At 36.9% G+C, this 18,947-nt stretch overlaps 1 protein-coding gene across 1 annotated transcript; it reads left to right on the top strand.

Annotated features, from left to right (window-relative positions):
- The first annotated feature begins 17,863 nt into the window (after positions 1 to 17,863).
- Positions 17,864 to 18,562, top strand: LOC142178095 (uncharacterized). Its single transcript, XM_075247422.1, has 2 exons — positions 17,864 to 18,038; positions 18,270 to 18,562. The coding sequence occupies exons 1-2, from the start codon at positions 17,864 to 17,866 to the stop codon at positions 18,560 to 18,562; spliced, it is 468 nt and encodes a 155-aa protein (XP_075103523.1).
- The last annotated feature ends 385 nt before the right edge of the window (positions 18,563 to 18,947 follow it).

Below are 18,947 nucleotides of genomic sequence, written 5' to 3' on the forward strand. Positions count from 1 at the left end.
TCAATTAGGTCTGATCATGGTACTGAATTTGAAAATGCTAAATTTGTTGAATTTTGTGATGTGCATGACATATATCATAACTTTTCTGCACCTAGGACTCCACAACAAAATGGTATAGTTGAAAGAAAGAATAGTACATTGGAATAAATGGCTAGGACTATGCTTCTTTCTAGAAAACTGCCTCATAGTTTCTGGGCAGAAGCTGTGAACACTGCATGTTACATCATAAATAGGTGCATGACCATACCTATTGTTGAGAAGACTCCCTATGAGTTACTTAAAGGGAGAGAGCCAAATATATCCCATCTTAGGGCATTTGGATGCAAGTGCTTTATGCACAATAATGGCAAAGACTCCCTGGGTAAGTATGATCCCAGAAGTGATGAGGGAGTATTCTTGAGATATTCTTTATATAGTAAAGCTTATAAGATCTATAATAAAAGAACTATGTGTGTAGAAGAAAGTGTACATGTGGGTTTTGATGAAACTAACATTCTTTCTGAGAGACAAGAACATGTAGATAAAGAAATTGGGCTGGTAATAAGTTTAAATGAAGTCACAGCTCAGACTGAAGCTGCACCAGAAAAAGGAACATGTTCTACTCAGGGAAACCTGATAGGGGGAACAGAACAAAGAGGAACTAAATCTCAAACCTCGATGGAACTTGTCCATGAACCTGTTCCACTGCAACAAAGCATTGAAATAACATCAAGGGAAAACCAGTTGGTTGTGCAATCTTAGAAGTATCAAAGTTCTCATCCCATAGATAATATAATCACTGACCCAACCTTTGGAATCAAAACCAGATCTTTATTAAAGAATCTTTGTGTTTTCTATGCCTTGTTATCTTTTATTCAACCTAAAAGTATTGCTGAGGCTTTGTAGGATGCAGATTGGGTAAATTCAATGCAAGATGAACTCAACCAATTCAAAAGGAGTCGAGTTTGGCATCTAATACCAAGACCCAAGGACATATCAATAACTGACACAAAATGGGTCTTCAAAAACAAAAGCCTTAAGTAGAGATCACTTTGAGAGGAACCCATTTCCAAAGGAGACATTACCTCCTTTGAGGTCCTTAAGTGAAATGAACTGTTTCTTGTTATCTATCATGTACTTTGAGCAGCCACTATCCATGTACCATATTTGGCTGCTCCCCTTCACTTGGATCCGCAAAAGAAAATTAGTGGTTAGTCTTAGGAACCCAAACTAGTTTGGGTCCCTTTCTATAGGCAAAAGGGTGAATCAAATTCTTTTTGGCCCATCCTGGAGGCCTACTTTTCCTAAAACAAATATTTTATTATTTTATCTAGCCTTTTCTTTTGCATTACATTTACTTTTGTAGTGACCAATCTTACCACAGTATGTGCAGATTCTGTTCTCAGGAAGTGTGAGGTACTTGTTTTTGGGATCCCACTTAGGTACAGGGGTCCCGTTGCCAAGTCCTCTCTTATTGCTACTATGGTGTTCATGTAGCCATGAAAGTGCATCGCAGGACCTATTCCATTTATAGGTTCTGTCTAACTCATGCTTAACCTTTCTTAGATCCTCCTTAAGGACTCTTATATGCTCATCTCTTTTGTACAACTCGTCTTTTATTTTTTCTAGGTTTTTTTCTAATGTGAGTTGTGTGTGATAAACTTTCTTTTTACCTGTTCCTAATTTCAGTTTTAAATTTTCAGATCTTAGATCAAGGACAGTGGTGTCAAGTTCATGAACCTGGTTCTTTAACTCAGAATTTTTACTATCACTTTCACTAGCCCTAAGTTGTAGATTTTTGCACTTAGCTTTCAAAATCACACACTCCTTAGACATCTATTCCTTTTCATTGTTTAGATCCTCAGATTCATCAATGAAATCTAGGAGTAACTCAGATAGCCTTTATTTAGACAAAAATTTAATTTTGTTTTTGAGATGAACTATACTTACCCCAGATTCCTCATCGGATTCTCCAATTTCCATAAGTGCTTGTTCATATCCATCTTCATCCCCTGAGTCCTCATCTAAGGTTTCTCCCTAGGAAGCAACCATAGCCTTTGTTGATCCTTTGTTCTTCTTAGGTTGAACCTATTCTTTCTTCCTATTCCTTTGTTAAGCTCTTTCCTTCTTCCATTCAATTTCCCATTGATGGCAATCTTTTATGTGGTAATCAATCTTCCTACACTTGTAACACCCCTCATTGGTTTGTTTTTTAGGAACCCTTGGTTTGCTTTAGCTTCCACTTCTTGAAAGACCCTTTCCTCTCATAAGGTACTTCTTGAAGTCTTTTTTGATCATGGTCATTTCATCCTCCTCTAGATCAGCACCTTTAGTGATTCTGAGTGCCAGGATCCTTTCCTTCTTGGGTGAATCCATCTTTATGGTTTTCCTTCTATGTTCATAGGCAGTGAGATTTCTAATTAGCTCATCCAACTTAAGAGTGGCAATATTCTTTGATTCCTAAATAGCAGTGGTTTAGTTTTCCCAAGAGACTGGTAGGACCCTTATCAAAATCTTCTCTACTTTGTCTTCTTCAAGAATAACCCTTCCAAGAGACTTAAGTTTATTTGTCAGTGTGGTGAACCTTGTATATATTTCCTGAATGGTTTCCCCTTTATTCATGGTGAAATTCTCATATTGAGAATACATCAGTGTTCCTCTGGACCTTTTCACTTGAGGTGTTCCTTCATGAGCCACTTGCAAAGTGTCACAGATTTCCTTAGCAGTGGTACAACTTTGAATTTTACTGTACTCATCTGGACCAAGTCTACACATAAGCCATTTCTTGGCTTTAGCATTCTTTTTCCATTTCCTCAAGTCCTCAGCATTGTAGTCAACTCTTGTTTTTGGCACATCTACTCCTTCAACATTCTTCTTCATGGTAGCCAAGGGACCATCAGTGACAATGTCCCATATATGATAGACTTCTCCGATGATGTGATCTCTCATCCTGTTTTTCCACCGAGAGTAGTACTGGCCATTAAAGAGTGGAGGCCTATTAGTTGATTTCCCTTCCCAGTTTCCAGGCGGTGCACTCATCTTGGTCTGTTCCTAAGGTGTTAGCCTCTTCAAGGATAACCTGCTCTAATACCAATTGATGTTTTATACTTCAATACCACAGAGGGGGGAGGGTTGATTTGTGTGGTGTCTAATTTTTTGCTTAAATTGATTATGGAAGGACCTGGTTCTTCTATGTGTTCCTTATACTACTGTTGCGGAATAATAAATACAGAAAGTAAAGAACACAAGTATTTTTATGTGGAAAATACCCGGTTCAAAAGGTATAAAAACATGACCTACTACTCAGCAGGATTTTTCCCAACACTTCACTAAATCAATGAGCCAAAACAACATTTACCAAACTCTTTATAAACCTAAGGATTACCTCTAATCTAGTTGTATCACACAACCTCTAACTGTTGTGACAACTTTAAGTTACCTCTAACTTGAATACTCTGAGTATCTATTACAATTGCATCTAGAATAAAGTTGAAAGGTACAATATGAAACACCTACTACAATTGAACTAGAATAAAAAACAGACACTTGGAATTGGTTCTTCTATCTGGTTCACGTAGCTTCAGGTTTGCACACTTGAATCACACATGAACTGCTTGCAAAATTGCCTTGCAATTTTGCTCTCAATTCGCATTTAACTTCTGCATTTGTGCAACACCTATAAAAGAGAACAACACTTATATTTTTATAGTTAGTAAATAAAGATTAACTAGAATTCTGCCGCTACTCTTCCTTGGTGGAAGAGTTCCAATTGATTTCAACTTCTAACTTTTTCCCTATCTTGGATGTTTTCTTTGATTAAGGAGTCCTTCTCCTTATCAATTATACAACCTATTCGATCAGGGGATATCAAATACACCAATTTAAGCTTATCTCCTTTACGGGCATCCCACATGCTCGAATCTGCCCATTTCGATCCACACAAGGGATGGACCTAGTTCATGTTTGAGTTCTTTTGTCAGTCTTCAAAACAAAGCTTTACTTGGGCTAACACCTAGTATTGAATACTATTAGCTTCAAGGTTTCACGTATTAATTTTGATGATAACAAACCAACATAATTATTAATCAAAGTATATTTATTTGTGGTAATCTTATTCTTCCACAGGTTTATTCAAGAAAGAAGATGCTTGTAAATATCCAAACAAATATGGGAATGAGAATGTCATGTGATGAATTTATCAAGGAATATTATTTTTAGAGATTTAATCTCCAAGCGTCATGGAAGGAATAATATTTGAAAGTCACATTTCAAATATTGAACGGTTTACTACAACATCAGAAGAAGACTCTACAGAAATTATGTAAGGAAGATACTATACGGAAAAGATACCAAAAGGCCAAGGAAGAATATATTCTCTATGGAAAGAAAATATATTATGGATATAGTACAGTCCATATTATGAAAAAAGATTATTTTTCAAGATCAAGAAAGAAATATTTCCAATATAATATGAGAAGAATATATTTTCCCATATAATAGGAGTTCAAAGATATTTTGAGATCTGTTCAAAAGAAAATTATTTCCAGAACTGTGGATATAATAAATGGTTACTGATATTTTTATACTGAAGAAACCCAAAATTATTCTTATATGAAGAAGAATTTGGTAAAGCTCTAGACAAATATGGAAAAGAAGATTTTGTGTTCTGAAGTCATGGGAGAATAAATGAAAGTGAGATATTTTATAAAAAGGAAGAACTTTTATTGAAAGAAAATGAGGAATGTTTTGTGAAAGAAATTTTAAGCAAGGGAACAGGATTATGCATTGAAAACTTGGAAGACATCATTAGAAGAATGTCCTAAGTTATAGGAAAAGGATCAAGGAAGATACCATAGCACCTATTCTCAGAAGGAAGGGAAATTATGTAATACTTGTCTCAGCTCCGTGAATCGTGAAAAGATGGATTGTTATGGAAAGTGATAAAATCACTTTCTTTAATTGTATGTGGGTTCGTCGAGTACAAACAAATAGGTCCAAGTTCAAACTGTGTATGGAAGAATGAAGACTTACAAAGAATCAAAGTTCTCCATGAATATTAGAAAAAATGGAAAGCTGAAGACTCAAAATATGAGATGCAAATCTATTCTATTTCGAGAAACAATATGAGATACAATGGAAGAATGAGAAGGGTGGAGACAAGCTGAAATACAAGGAAAGATTAATTAAGGAAGGAGTTGTAATCAAGATTCTTACACTAATCAATCAAGGCGTCAGACAAGGAAATAAAATCATTCAATGCAAGATTGGAAGGATACTCATCAATCTACCATATCTAAAGGAAAGTATCATCATCAAGCAAAATTCATCAACTGTCCAAGTTCAATAGATGGTGGGAGAAGATTGACCAAACAAGAAATCATTGTTGTAGCAAATTATGAAAACAAGTAAAGGAGCAATAATCAAATTCCCTTGGGTTATGCAATAGCCGGAGCAAGTTGAAAGGGCTATAAATGTATGAGATTAATGAAGGAAAAAAGCACGCAAACTTTTATACAATTGTCTACCCAACTACAAGTTCTTTATTCTATTCTTAACATGCATTGTAATTCACTATTAGTAGATTTAATGTGTACACAAAAGAGAGAAGAGAGACAGAAAAATATTGGAGTAGGCAGTGTGTCCTGAGAAGTAGTCTCATTGTTCGTTTCTTTGGTGTGCGAGTGAAAACTAAAGAGTCGTTGTTGGTGAGCGAGTGAAAACCAACCCTTATTCGTTGTTGGTGAACGAGCAAAACCAACCCTGTAAATATTAGTGGTGAACGTTGAAAATCACACAAGTTGTACTTAACCCAAATTACAAAGAGCTCAAGAGATAACATCCTTGCAACCTAAGCAGACTGAATTAGGATACCACATTGGTTCCGAACCAGTATAAAATTCCCAGTATCATTTATTTTATTGCTCTCATATTTTATTATATACCTTTACTATTTATTGTGAGTAGTAATTCTTTAAATTAAAATACTAACAGTTTTAGTGCAGGGTGTCTCCGCATTAGTTAACTAGGTCTACATAGTAGTCGCCTAGAAATTTAAAAAGGCTATAATTCACTCCTCTCTTGTACCTTCAGAAACTAATTTGTACCTTACGTGGAGTTCATCTTCTCAAGCATGACATTGTCATCACTACCATAATAAGCATCCTTCTTCTCCAATTGTAAAAAACAAAAAAGAAGAAGAAATCAAACAATTTACTTAGAGATTTTGCCCCATTTGATAGCTTTACTTGCAGTGGGGGATCAAAATATCTCTTCTTGAGGGACCTGTAATTAAGGGAAAACACATCTTTTTTTTTCTGTGGATTCAAAAACCCCTTTCACTGCACTTGCACCACCCGTCTTCAATGACGAAGGATACCATGTCTGGGCAGCAAGGATGGAGGCACATCTGGAGGCAAATGATCTCTAGGAAGCCATTGAAGAGGACTACGGCGTTCCTTCCTTTCATGCAAATCCAACTATGGCGCAGATAAAGAATCACAAGGAGAATAAAGCAAGAAAGTCAAAGGCTAGAGCTACGTTATTTGCTACAGTCTTACTAGAAATATTTGTCAAGATTATGACAATGAAATCGCATTTGGAAAATATCATTTTCCATCTAGGGCCAATAATAAGCACGAGGCAATGCTGAAGAAGAGCATGAATAATGATTTAGTCACTATTCATCGATCATAACTCTTTCATCCGGCGAGGGAACACTACAAAATTGGTCTTAAAAGAACACCATTCTCATCACAAACAACCTCCCTTTGTTTTTTCACTGATTTCTATATCAAGAAGCTACATATCTTAATTCTAGTTTTATTACTGTAGCAACACATCTCTCTTGGTGAATTATTTGGCAGATATTCGATCTAGATTTTGGCTACTATTAATGTAGCATCACATTTCTTCAGTGTTTTACAACTTTCACGCGAAAGTATCCAGATTTTATAGAACTCCTTGTAGTATTAGAATCGTCCTTAGTGTTCTGGGTTGATTTAGGGAAGACTGTCACGCAGTGCTGCCATGGCCAGTGGCCAGCCACCCTCTCACGTTGGGCCACCTCCACAACAACCCCCCAACATCACCCAGCCTTCTAATGGCACAAAACCTATGGACTATGCAAATGCTGTAAAACCTACGAACAACACTTTGACAATGCAAGAACGTGCAACAGTAGTTGAGCCAATTCCTCCAAGACAAGCCCATATATTTCAAGGACAACCAACTGTACGATTTTCTGAAGCAGAAGTTGAACGCATGAATTTAATGGAAGGTTTGCAACAGGTTGTTGTTTGCAAATTTTCATACAGATGGCCAGATATCAATGAAATACGTCGCATTGTTCCTTTACAGTGTGGTATCAAAGCTGAATGCAACATTGGATATCGACGTAATAGGCACATTTTAATTCGTTTTTCATTATGGCAAGATTATGTAGACTTATCGTCAAAAGGTGTGTATTATTTAAAGGATAAGCTTCGAAATGAATATCAATTAAGAACCTTGATTTATGATGCTAAATTTAAAGTTGACGAAGAGACTCCTAAGGTAATGGCGTGGATCTCATTCCCTAATCTGCTTCCTACTTATTTTGTAAGAGAATGCTTGTTCTCCCTAGCTTCTGCAGTCGGTAAACCCCTCCATTTGGACTTGGCTACTGTCAAGAAAACTAGACCTAGTTGTGCTCGCGTGAAAGTATTGGTGGACCTGCTAACAGACCTGCCTAAGAAGGTTCGATTAGACATTGTTAATGAGCCTACTGGAGATATTAGAACTGAGTGGGTGACTATCAAATATGACTATCTACCCAAGTATTGTAAGGAATGTAAGCTTCAGGGCCATGATGTGTTTGCTGGAAAATTCATCCTGAACTAATGGCCAGCAGAAATGATGAAAAGAAGGCTTCAACTGATGCTGTAGTGCAGCCCAACAAGGATAACAAAACAAACAATGCTCCAATAATGGTTCTTACAAGTGGGAAAGTTGTTGGCAATCAAGTTGTTCAATGGAAGGAGGTCAAAGATAGGAGAGTGCAAGCGAAAGAGAAGCAGGCAACAGATTTAGCAATTACTGGACAAGAAATCGTGGTTGTAACAATCAAAAAGGAATTCCACAGCAAGTTCTGACAACAAACAAGTTTGCATGTTTAGAAGTGGAAAACAGTGAAGAACTTTGTACAAATCAGCTCATTGACAGTGCTGTCCAAAAAAATGCCTCCAAGTCCATAATTCTTGTAACTGAAAATAATGCAGACCCCATTAATATTCATACAGTTGTGGAGAATGAGGCAGAATAGATGCAATTTGATTTTTCGACTAGACAAATGGTACAAAAGGTAACTTCACCTAGTTCATCTAGGAGACCATTAGCTATGTCAGAACCAAAGAAACTGAACCCTGCAACACCTACTTTCAATCCTACTTCAATAAGAAATCATGCAGCAAATAGGGAATCAACAGCAGATTGTGTACAATAAGATTTGGGGAATGAGCAACATTTTGACAATTACTCAACTGCCCAATGGGTGCAAGAAGCATTCAAAAATAATGTAGTTCAGGCCAATACCTCATGTCAAGACATTCCTTCACAGGACACCAAAGTTGAACAACATTTAGCAAACAATAAAGAGAATGACTTGATTGAAGATACAGATTTTGAGAAATTCAGGACCAATGAAAAAGATAAATGGGCAGGAGGGAGATTATGGATCAACCAAACAGAGGAAGTCTTAGCATATGGGCAGATTCCAGATACAATGCATAGTGAAAAAGAATTTGGAGGAAATGAAGTGGAAGATGAGAATCAAAGTGTTAATTGTAATGCCAATGCAATCAATATTCAAAGCATAAGTGAATGCACAAATGCAGCAGAAGAAAAGACAAAAGAGGGGAACATAAATATTATAGATCCAGGAGGGACTTTACATAATGATTTTAATAATGTCTTGAAAGAAGCTGAAAATGCAGACAAGAACCAACAGAAAAATTCAGACAAGAACCAAGAGAAGACAGTGCAAGTCTATGCAAAAAGTATTGTACCATTGAGCGCAGGGAAGGATGTAGCAGGAAGTGTTGTTCCATCGAACAATACACAGCTGTTGACCAATGAACATGAAGAAAAAACTGCTGAACTTACCAATCAGGAAAAAGATGCTGAACTTACCAATCAGGCATATGATGTTGTGACATCAAAAGAAGCAATAGAAACACATGACCAAGTTGGCCAAGCAGAACTTAAAGGTAGAGACATGGATGAGGAATCCACTACACAAAATTTCCTTAATGTTGCCAAGCAGGGTGATCTGTCGCTAAGGCTTATTGATAGAGTAAAATCTGCAACAAAAGGAAAAAAGAAACAGTCAAAACAGACATCTACTGTCCCAGCCAGTGGAGTACAAACAAGGAGAATACTGTCCAAACCCCAAAACATTTAATGGATGCAATTATATGGAATGTCAGGTCAGTAAATACAATGCAAGCATTTGAAAGGCTCATTACAATGCACAGAAAACATCACTTTGAGTTCATAGGAATCCTTGAGCCTATGCAACAGTCTCACAAAATGGAGAGGTATAGAGCAAGAATTGGTTTGGCACAGGCTATGGTGAATGTATCAAACAAGATTTGGGCTTTTATTGATGAAATATTTGAGGTTACTATTCTGTATAACATGACTCAACAACTGACTTTGAGATTAACGCACACTGAAACACATGTTGAGCTCATCCTTACACTAGTTTATGCCAAATGTGATCGCATTGAAAGAATTGAACTATGGGATTCTTTGTATGCAATGGCATCAGATATGACAGTACCATAGCTAGGTGGAGGCGACTTTAATGTGATATGGGATGAGGAAGAGAAATTTGGAGGCTTACCAGTTTCTCTCATTGAAGTAGATGACTTTAGGCACTGCATCAATACCTGCAACTTGACAGCTTTCGTATTTAAAGGAAGCATATTTACATGGTGGAATGGAAGATCAGAGGAAGACTGTATTTTTTAAAGATTGGACAAATGTTTTGGCAATCATGAATTGCAACAGACCTTTCCTGGATTGGAGGTAACTCACATGTCCAAAATTGGGTCTGATCATTGCCCAATGCTGCTGAAATGTGATATAGAAACTCCTCTAATTAAGAAGTCCTTCAAATTTCTTAACTTCTGGACTAAGCATGAAACCTTCAAAGATGTAGTAAAGGAGAATTAGAATGCTGATTTTAGTGGTAACCATTTCTGCATTTTTAACTACAAGTTAAAGAAGCTTAAGAAAGCACTATCTACCTGGAGCAGAGCTACATATGGGGATATATTCCAGAATATTGCAAGCCTGGAGGAGGTGGTCTTGGTTCATGAAAGGCAATTTGAAGTCAATCCTACATAGATGAACATACAAAGATTACAACAGGTACAAGCTGAAATGATTAAATATCTTGCATTAGAAGAAGAATTCAGAGCAAAAAGCTGGCATGTTATGGTTCAAAGATGTCGATAGAAATACTAAATTCTTCCATGCTCAAGTTAATGGGAGAAGGAAGAGACTGAAATTATTAAGGATCCAGAATAGCCTTGGTAACTGGATTGAAGAAGATCACTTAATAGCAGAAGAAGCACTAAAGTTCTACAAGGATCAATTTACTGAGAGTGAAGTTCCTAATGCTTTTGATATTCTAAATCTGTACCTTGAATGGTAGAGAGTGATCAACATGAAAGATTGATGGATTTGCCTTCCAATGAAGAAGTGAAGAAAGCAGTTATGGGGTTGAATGAGGACTCAGCAGGTGGACCGGATGGCTTCACTGGAGCCTTTTACCAAACATGCTAGGAAATCATTGAAGAAGATGTAGTAGGCATGGTCAAGCCTTTCTTTTGCGGTCAACAATTGCCAAAGAATGTGACACACACAAACTTGGTTTTATTACCAAAGAAAAAAAGAAGTTATGACCTTTGCAGACATGAGACCAATCAGTCTCAGCAACTCTGTTAACAAGATTTTCTCGAGGGTTATTCATGAAAGATTGGTTGAATTTTTACCAAACTTAATCTCACAGGAACATGCAGGTTTTATGAAGGGAAGAAGTATAGTTGAGAATGTACTATTAACTCATGAAATCATTACAGATATCAGGTTGAGAACAAAAGTAGGCCCAAATGTTGTGATTAAGCTCGACATGACAAAAGCTTATGTTAGGCTATCATGGCTATTCCTGACCAAAATGCTAAGGAAGATGGGATTTCCTGAAGCGTTTATTGGATTGATCGTTGATTTTATTGGGAATAATTGGTACTCTATTCTTATAAATGGGCAGCTAAATGGATTCTTCAAATCTTCGAGAGGAGTTAAGCAGGGTGACCCTTAGCCACCAACCCTATTCATTCTAGCAGCAGAAGTAATGTCTCGGGGATTGAATTCACTACATACTAACCTGTATTTCTGTGGATTTGGAATGCCAAAATGGAGCCCAAAAATAAATCATCTCTCATACGTTGATGATACAATCATTTTCTCCTCATCTGATGAAAATTCACTGAGACTTGTCATGGAGGTTTTGCAAGCATATGAATCATCGTCTAGTCAACTAGTGAACAAAGCCAAATCTGCCATATACCTGCATCATTTAACGGATAATGAAGTGATTAACAAGGTTGAAAGGATTACAAGTATAGGAAGACAATGTTTCCCTATGACCTATCTTGGCTGCCCTATTTTTTATGCAAGAAGAAGGAGTGACTATTACAAGAGATTAATCACTAAGGTCATGGACAAATTGCAGTCGTGGAAAGGCAAACTCCTATCTGTAGGAGGCAGAGTTGTATTAATCGCAAATGTCATGCAGAGTATCCCAATTCATATGATGTCAGTAGTTAATCCACCAATTTATGTGATCAATAAATTACAGAGCATTTTTGCCAAATTCTTCTGGAGCAGCAATGTGGGAGGCAACTCTAGACATTGGTCATCGTGGACTAACCTTTGTATGCCTTATGAAGAGGGAGACATAGGCTTCAGGTCCCTACACGATGTATCCAAGGCACTATTCTGTAAATTGTGGTGGAATTTCAGGAGAAAGCCCAGTTTATGGAGTGCATTTATTAGTCAAAAGTACTGCAAGAAACTAAATTCAGTAATTGTACCTTGGAAGCGTGGATCCCACGTGTGGAGAAAAATGCTAGAATGTAGGGACTTGATTGAGCATCAAATCTATTGGAAACCAAGAATGGGATCAGCTCAATTCTGGTTCGATAATTGGACTGAGCTGGGAGCCTTATATTTCCAAGTGCCTGCAGAGTTTGGTATCGATGAGGATATTCAAAATGTCAATGATCTGGTTGAAAATGGTATGTGGAACTTGGAAAAAATATTTCAAACTCTACCTGAAGATTTGGCAAACCACATTGTGCATAATATTAGACCACCAAACGAATGTGTAGAGTTAGATACACCATTCTGGATGCTTGAAATAAGAGGTCATTTTTCAGTGAAGTCTGCATGGGATTACCTGCGAAGAAGAGACAACCCAAGATTAGGTTACAGGATGATATGGGTCAAAGGCTTACCTTTCAAGATATCCTTCTTCCTGTGGAAGGTATGGAAAGCCAAACTGCCACTTGATGATTTCTTGCGTAAAATAGGATACTCCATACCATCAAAATGTTGGTGCTGTGCTGATCCTAAGGAGGAGTCATTAGTACATTTGTTCTTCACATCCAATGCAACTAGGAGTGTTTGGAATTACTTTCTGAGGAGAGCAGGAATTGCATTAGAAGGGTTATCATTACAACAAGCAATTACAAAGTGTTGGACATCACCAGTTGTTCCCAAATTGAATCCAGTCTTACAAGCTTTACCTACATGCATTGCATGGGAACTTTGGAAGAGAAGAAACAGTTTCAAATATAGAGAAGAAGTGTCAGTGAGCAGAGTTATTTACCGGATGTCATCTACTATGAAAGCTCTAGTCCAACTAAAAAAGCATGGACTGCATGTGCCTAAAAAGTGGCTAGACTTACTGACAATGATGGAGCAATACGCACCTCGATTGAAATATGAAAAGGTGTTATGGGAATTTCCTCCAAGAGGGTGGATCAAAGTAAATACGGATGGAGCATGTAGAGGGAACCCAGGGAAGAGTTTAATTGGTTTATGCATAAGGGATGAGGTAGGTGATTTGATATATGCAGAAGGAAGGGAGATTTCTGAAGGAACCAATAATGAATCAGAAGCAGTAGCTATTGTGGAGGCATTGAAGAAGTGCAAAAATCTTAATTATTTTCATATATGGTTGCAGATAGATTCCTTGCTATTAAAGAACATTATAGAGGAATGATGGAAGCCTCCTTGGTGTATTAATGATCATGTTGAGGAGATTTTAAGATTTAAGGAACAAAGTATCATCAAGGTCACACACATATTCAGAGAAGGGAATACATTAGCAGACCACCTTGCCAATTATGCTCTTGATGAAGGAAATATTGAATGTCATGGTTTCTGGGATATGGACTCAAAAGGAAGGAGGATTATTAACGAAGATAAGATGCAATGTCCTTACATAAGAGTGAAGGTTGCAAGAAACTAGGAGGAAAAGAGGATTCAATTTTCTACCAGACTCGAATCATTCTTGAGGAGAGGTGGGTTAGCAATTTTAACGCTAACATTGTTTACTTTGGTGCAGGTACTTCATTGATGCTAAAATATTATCTTATAGTAGAATCTCAAGTGGTGATATTAATGCTTTGTATTCAATCCACTGAGAGGACATTAAAGTTGAGCTTTGGCATATTTTCAACATCTCTTCGTGGCAACTCAAGTGTAAAGCAACTCCACAAACATGGAGGGCACGTGAAATTGATGAAAAGGTGAGCATGGGCATTAGGCACCCAAGGTGGTTTCAAGGCACGCTGAAAAAGGATCTACAAAGAACCTTTGAAGACTGTGCAATCGTGCACCTTTTGGCAAGCCTGGTTGAAGGCTACACAGTGAGGCATGGAGGTATCATGCAACGGTTAAAAGTTTTAGAGCAAATGCTGAGCATAAAAGACATAGGCGTGCCATTGTGTGTTCCCCAATTTTATTGGAAAAAGGTGTTGGACAGTAATGAAAAATTCAGTTGCTCAACCATTATTTTGGGACACTCACATTCTATTATTTTAATGCACGCATGCTCATTGGGACTGATTCCACGGGAATCTGCATTGGTAACCATGCGTCTTGGACCTCAAAATGTGGAAGTGTTGATTACCATGGCAGATGCACGCTGGTTGTGGACATAGTTTTTCTTGTCGAGACAACTGCGGAGAAACACTAAGCAAAATGCTATAATGCACGCACATGGGATGAACATGGGCTACCATATTTAAATATGGCATGTTGCGTTATGCTGGACAAGCATTTTGGATTTTAATCCACGCATGATTAAGCTGGAAACAAGTCATTACAGCCTTTTGAATTCTTAAATGCACAAATGCTTTCACATGGATTTTGCACGCTCATCAGGGATGGAAATATGATGCACAGATCAAGGAGATGCAATGATACTATGCACACCTGGCTCAAGGGTGAGTGCAACTATCTAGGACCAATACAAATACATGGGAAAAATTTAATCAAAGGTGGGTCTGCATGGAAATCACGTGATAATAATGCAACAATGACGAAGATTAAATGCAACAAAGAAGGCTATAAATGGATCCATGCAAGGCAACACGTGTACAGTAGCAACGATACAATTAAAGTGGCTATGTGCTCGCATGGGCTAGTTGTTTATGCAAGTTTTAGTGATCATTTTGTGATATCAATTTTGAGTAAATTACTCAATTTTGATAATAGGTTAAACGTAATATGCAAGGATTATTTGTTACATTTCTTAGATTATTTGCACACTTTGTATTTAAATTATTATAAATAAAAACTAGCCCTAGGCCATGCCTAGTGGATTGCTTAAATAAAATTGCATTTGAGGTGTGGAGTTTCCTGAAGAAAGAATATGAAGGATATGAAAGGATCACGTGAATGCGTATTCTCAACCTTATTAGAGAATTTGAACTTCAAAAGATGAAGGATTCAGATACAGTTAAATAGTATTCTTACAGATCACTCATATTGTCAACAAAGTAAGATTACTTGGCTCTGAATTTTTTAATTCTAGATTGGTTCAAAATATTCTTGTAACAATCCCTGAAATATTTGAAGCGACCATTTCCTTGCTGGAAAATACTAAGGATCTGCCAAAAATTAGCTTGGCAAAATTACTGAATGCTTTGCAGGAACAAGAACATAGAAGGCTTATGAGGTCTGAAGGGTCTGTTGAGGGTGCACTACCTACAAAATTTTAGTCAAGTCAGGGAGAAATAGAAAGAAAAAGAAGCACAACCTAAACAAGAAGGAAAACTCAGGTGCTGATTTTCTTAAGAATAATCGGAGAACAAAAATGACTTTCCTTCTTGTAAGCATTGTGGAAAGAAAGGTCATCCACCATTTAGATGTTGGAGAAGACTAGATCAATAGTGTGAGAAATGTTAGCAGATGGGACATCATCAAAAGATTTGTAAGAACAATACTGAGCAGAAAAGTGTTGCACATGTAGATGAAGGTCAAGAAAAGGAAGATCAACTACTTATTGCATCGTGTTTTGCAAGCAATGTTTCAAGCGAGTCTTGGCTGATCGATAGCAGATGGACAAATCACATGACTTCCGATAAAGAACTCTTCAAGGAATTGGCAATGGCAGCCATATACCAGCAAAAAGGATAGGAACCATTGTGGTTGAGACAGAATTAGGCACTAAAACAATATATGTTGTTCTTTATATACCTGATTTAAACCAAACTTGTTAAGCCTAGGTCAACTGGTAGAAAAAAGTTTAAAATTGTATTTTAAAGATAATTATTGCTTGATCAAAGATCTTTCGGGGCAAGACTTGTTTAAAGTCAAAATGAGCTAATTAGATCCTTTTGAGGAAGAGCAAATGGTGTATTCAACAAAAGAAAATGTTGTTGATTTATGGCATAAGAGACTAAGGTACTATCACTATCAAGGACTTTTCAAAATACAAAAACTGAAGATGGTTGAGAACCTATCCGACCTGGAAGTGAACTCTACCGAATATCGTGCCTGCCAATTTGGTAAACAACACAGAAAGCCACTTCCTAAATCAACTTGGAGAGCTTCACAAAAGTTGCAGCTAGTACACACTGATATTGCAAGACCACAAAGAATTCCATCATTACAAGGTAGCCTCTATTACGTTCTTTTTATAGATGATTTTTCAAGAATGTGCTGGATTTTATTCTTGAAATTCAAGTCAGAAGTTGCTGGTGTATTCTTGAAATTCATGAATTTGGTGGAATATCAAAGTGGTTGCAAGATTCAAGCTTTGAGGTCTGATAATAGAAAGGAATACACCTCAAAAAAATTTAATTCATTCTGTGAGGATGGTGGTATTGTGCATCAACTTACAACACCATACACTCTGGAATAAAATGGAGTTAGTGAAAGAAGAAATAGATTGATAATGGAAATAGCCAGATGTATGTTGCATGAGAAGGAATTGCCCAAAATCTTTTGGGCAGAGGCAGCGAATACTGCAGTTTTTCTACAAAATCGACTTTCAACGAATTGGCTTTGGAAAATAAAATACCATTTGAATCTTGGTATGGGTTCAAACCTTCACTAGGTTTTCTTAAAGTATTTGGTTGTGTGTGCTTTGCTTATGTTCCTCAAGTTAAGAATGACAAACTTGATAAGAAGGCAATTCCAGGCATCTTTATGGGTTACAACACTATTTCCAAAGCTTACAGAGTTTTCAAACCTCATACAAGGAAAATTTTGATAAGTAGAGATGTGCATTTCATGGAGGATGAACAATGAAACTGGAACGAAGGATAACCAATATCAATTTCAAAAGAAAGTACAAAGCTTCAATTGAAAGTAGATGAATTGGTGGATCATATTCCAGTAAGAGGCACTAGATCTCTTTCTGATGTCTACCAGAGATGCAATGTGGCAGTTCTTGAGCCAGTTGATTTTTTAGAAGCATAAAAAGATCCAAAATGGAGAGCTTCAATGAAGGATCAACTCATCATAATTGAGAAAAATCTTACTTGGAAACTTGTGAAAAGACCTAAAGACAGAAAAGGCATAGGAGTAAGATGGGTTTGTAGAACCAAGCATAATGCAAATGGCGCTATCAACAAGAACAAAGCTAGACTTATTGTGAAGGGTATGCCAAGTCTTTGGTATTGATTTTTCTAACACATTTGCTCCTATTGCCAGATTAGAAACCATCAGATTATTGTTGGCTATAGCTGCACAGAAGGGTTGGAAAGTGTTTCAGCGACGTTAAATCTACATTCTTGAGGAAGAAATTTATGTTGAGCAACCTGGAGGATTCATAGTCAGAGGGCATGAAGACGAAGTGTTCTAGATCAGGAAAGTTTTGTATGGACTAAAGCAGGCGACCAGAGCTTGGTACAATAGAATTGATGAGCATTTGTTGCAGCTGGGTTTTAGAAAAAGCCCAGTGAAACTACTCTCTACATTAAAGGTGATGAAATCAATTTTATTATTGTTTCAGTATATGTAGATGACCTGCTGGTTATAGGAAGCAATGACGAACTTGTTAAGAAGTTCAAAGAAGATCTGCATCATGCTTTCGAGATCGGATTTGGGAGAAATGGTCTATTTTCTGGGAATGGAAATCAAGCAAAAGGGGAATGAAGTGTTCATCTTCCAAAAAAAAGTATGCAAGAGAGATTTTGAAAGAGTTCAGAGTTGAAAATATCAAAGAAATAGCTACTCCAATTTATCATAAGGAGAAGTTGAGCAAAAGTGAGAGGCTGAAAAAGTGGATGAGACTCTTTACAGAAGTTTGGTTGGTTGTCTCATGTATCTTAAAGCAACTAGACCTGATATTTTATATGATGTAAGTCTTCTGTCTAGATTCACTAATTGTTCAACTGACACTTATTTTAGAGCAGCTAAAAGAGTGATGAGATATGTTAATGGAAGACTAATTTTTGGAATCAAGTTTTATGCAAATCAGAAGTACATTTGCAGGGGTATTCAGATAGGGATTGGGCTGGTTCTTCTGATGATATGAAGAGCAATTCCGGTTATTATTTTAATTTTGATTCTGGGGTATTTTCTTGGTGTTTTAAAGAATTAGAAATTGTTGCACAATCTACAGCTGAACTTGAGTTCATTGCAGCAACAACTACTGCAAATCAAGCCTTATGGCTTAGAAAATTATTGTTTAGCTTGATCTGAATTGAAGTAAGAACAATGAACAGAGGTGTTTGTAGATAATCAAGCAGCTATTGCTATCTCAAATAATCTTGTTTTTCATGGGAAAACCAAGCATTTCAATATTAAATTATTCTATCTCAGAGACCTACAGAAGGAACGATCTGTTAGATTAAAGTATTGCAAGAGTGATCCTCAACTAGTAGATATATTTACCAAAGCTTTGCCAAAGAACAAATTTGAATTTCTCAGAGAGGCTTGGAATTTGCAGCAACTGAAGCAAGGAGGACGGTTGAACAATTGCCTCAGTTACTGCAAGATTAAGTCAAACAACTGTTAAATGTTTTTCCTCACGTGTTTTACTTTTTAGTATTCTTAACTTAGTTGCTGATTTTTAGGAGTTTGTTGATCATGGAATCATGTGCTAAGTAGTAGATTAATTCTAGGATCTAGTTATTCAGTTTTTTCTATATTTAAGCACCATTTTAAAATATTATCTCTTCTTCTTGTCTTTATTTCCTTTATTTCTTAAAGTTACATTAGAACTTATAAACACTCCAACAATGTGGTTGTAGGATCTTGCATGTGGCGTTGATTAATCCATGTCTTCCTTTCTTTTTCTTTCCCAACTCAGAGAGTGTGGTGGGGAGTGGGGACTCCCCAGATTTCCCTTAGTTGTTTCCATGACTTAGAAGATATTCTTTTTGGAACCCACTAAGGGGAAA

The sequence above is a fragment of the Nicotiana tabacum genome, chromosome 3 (genome assembly GCF_000715075.1).
Source record: "Nicotiana tabacum cultivar K326 chromosome 3, ASM71507v2, whole genome shotgun sequence".
In the NCBI taxonomy this organism is placed as follows: domain Eukaryota; kingdom Viridiplantae; phylum Streptophyta; class Magnoliopsida; order Solanales; family Solanaceae; genus Nicotiana; species Nicotiana tabacum.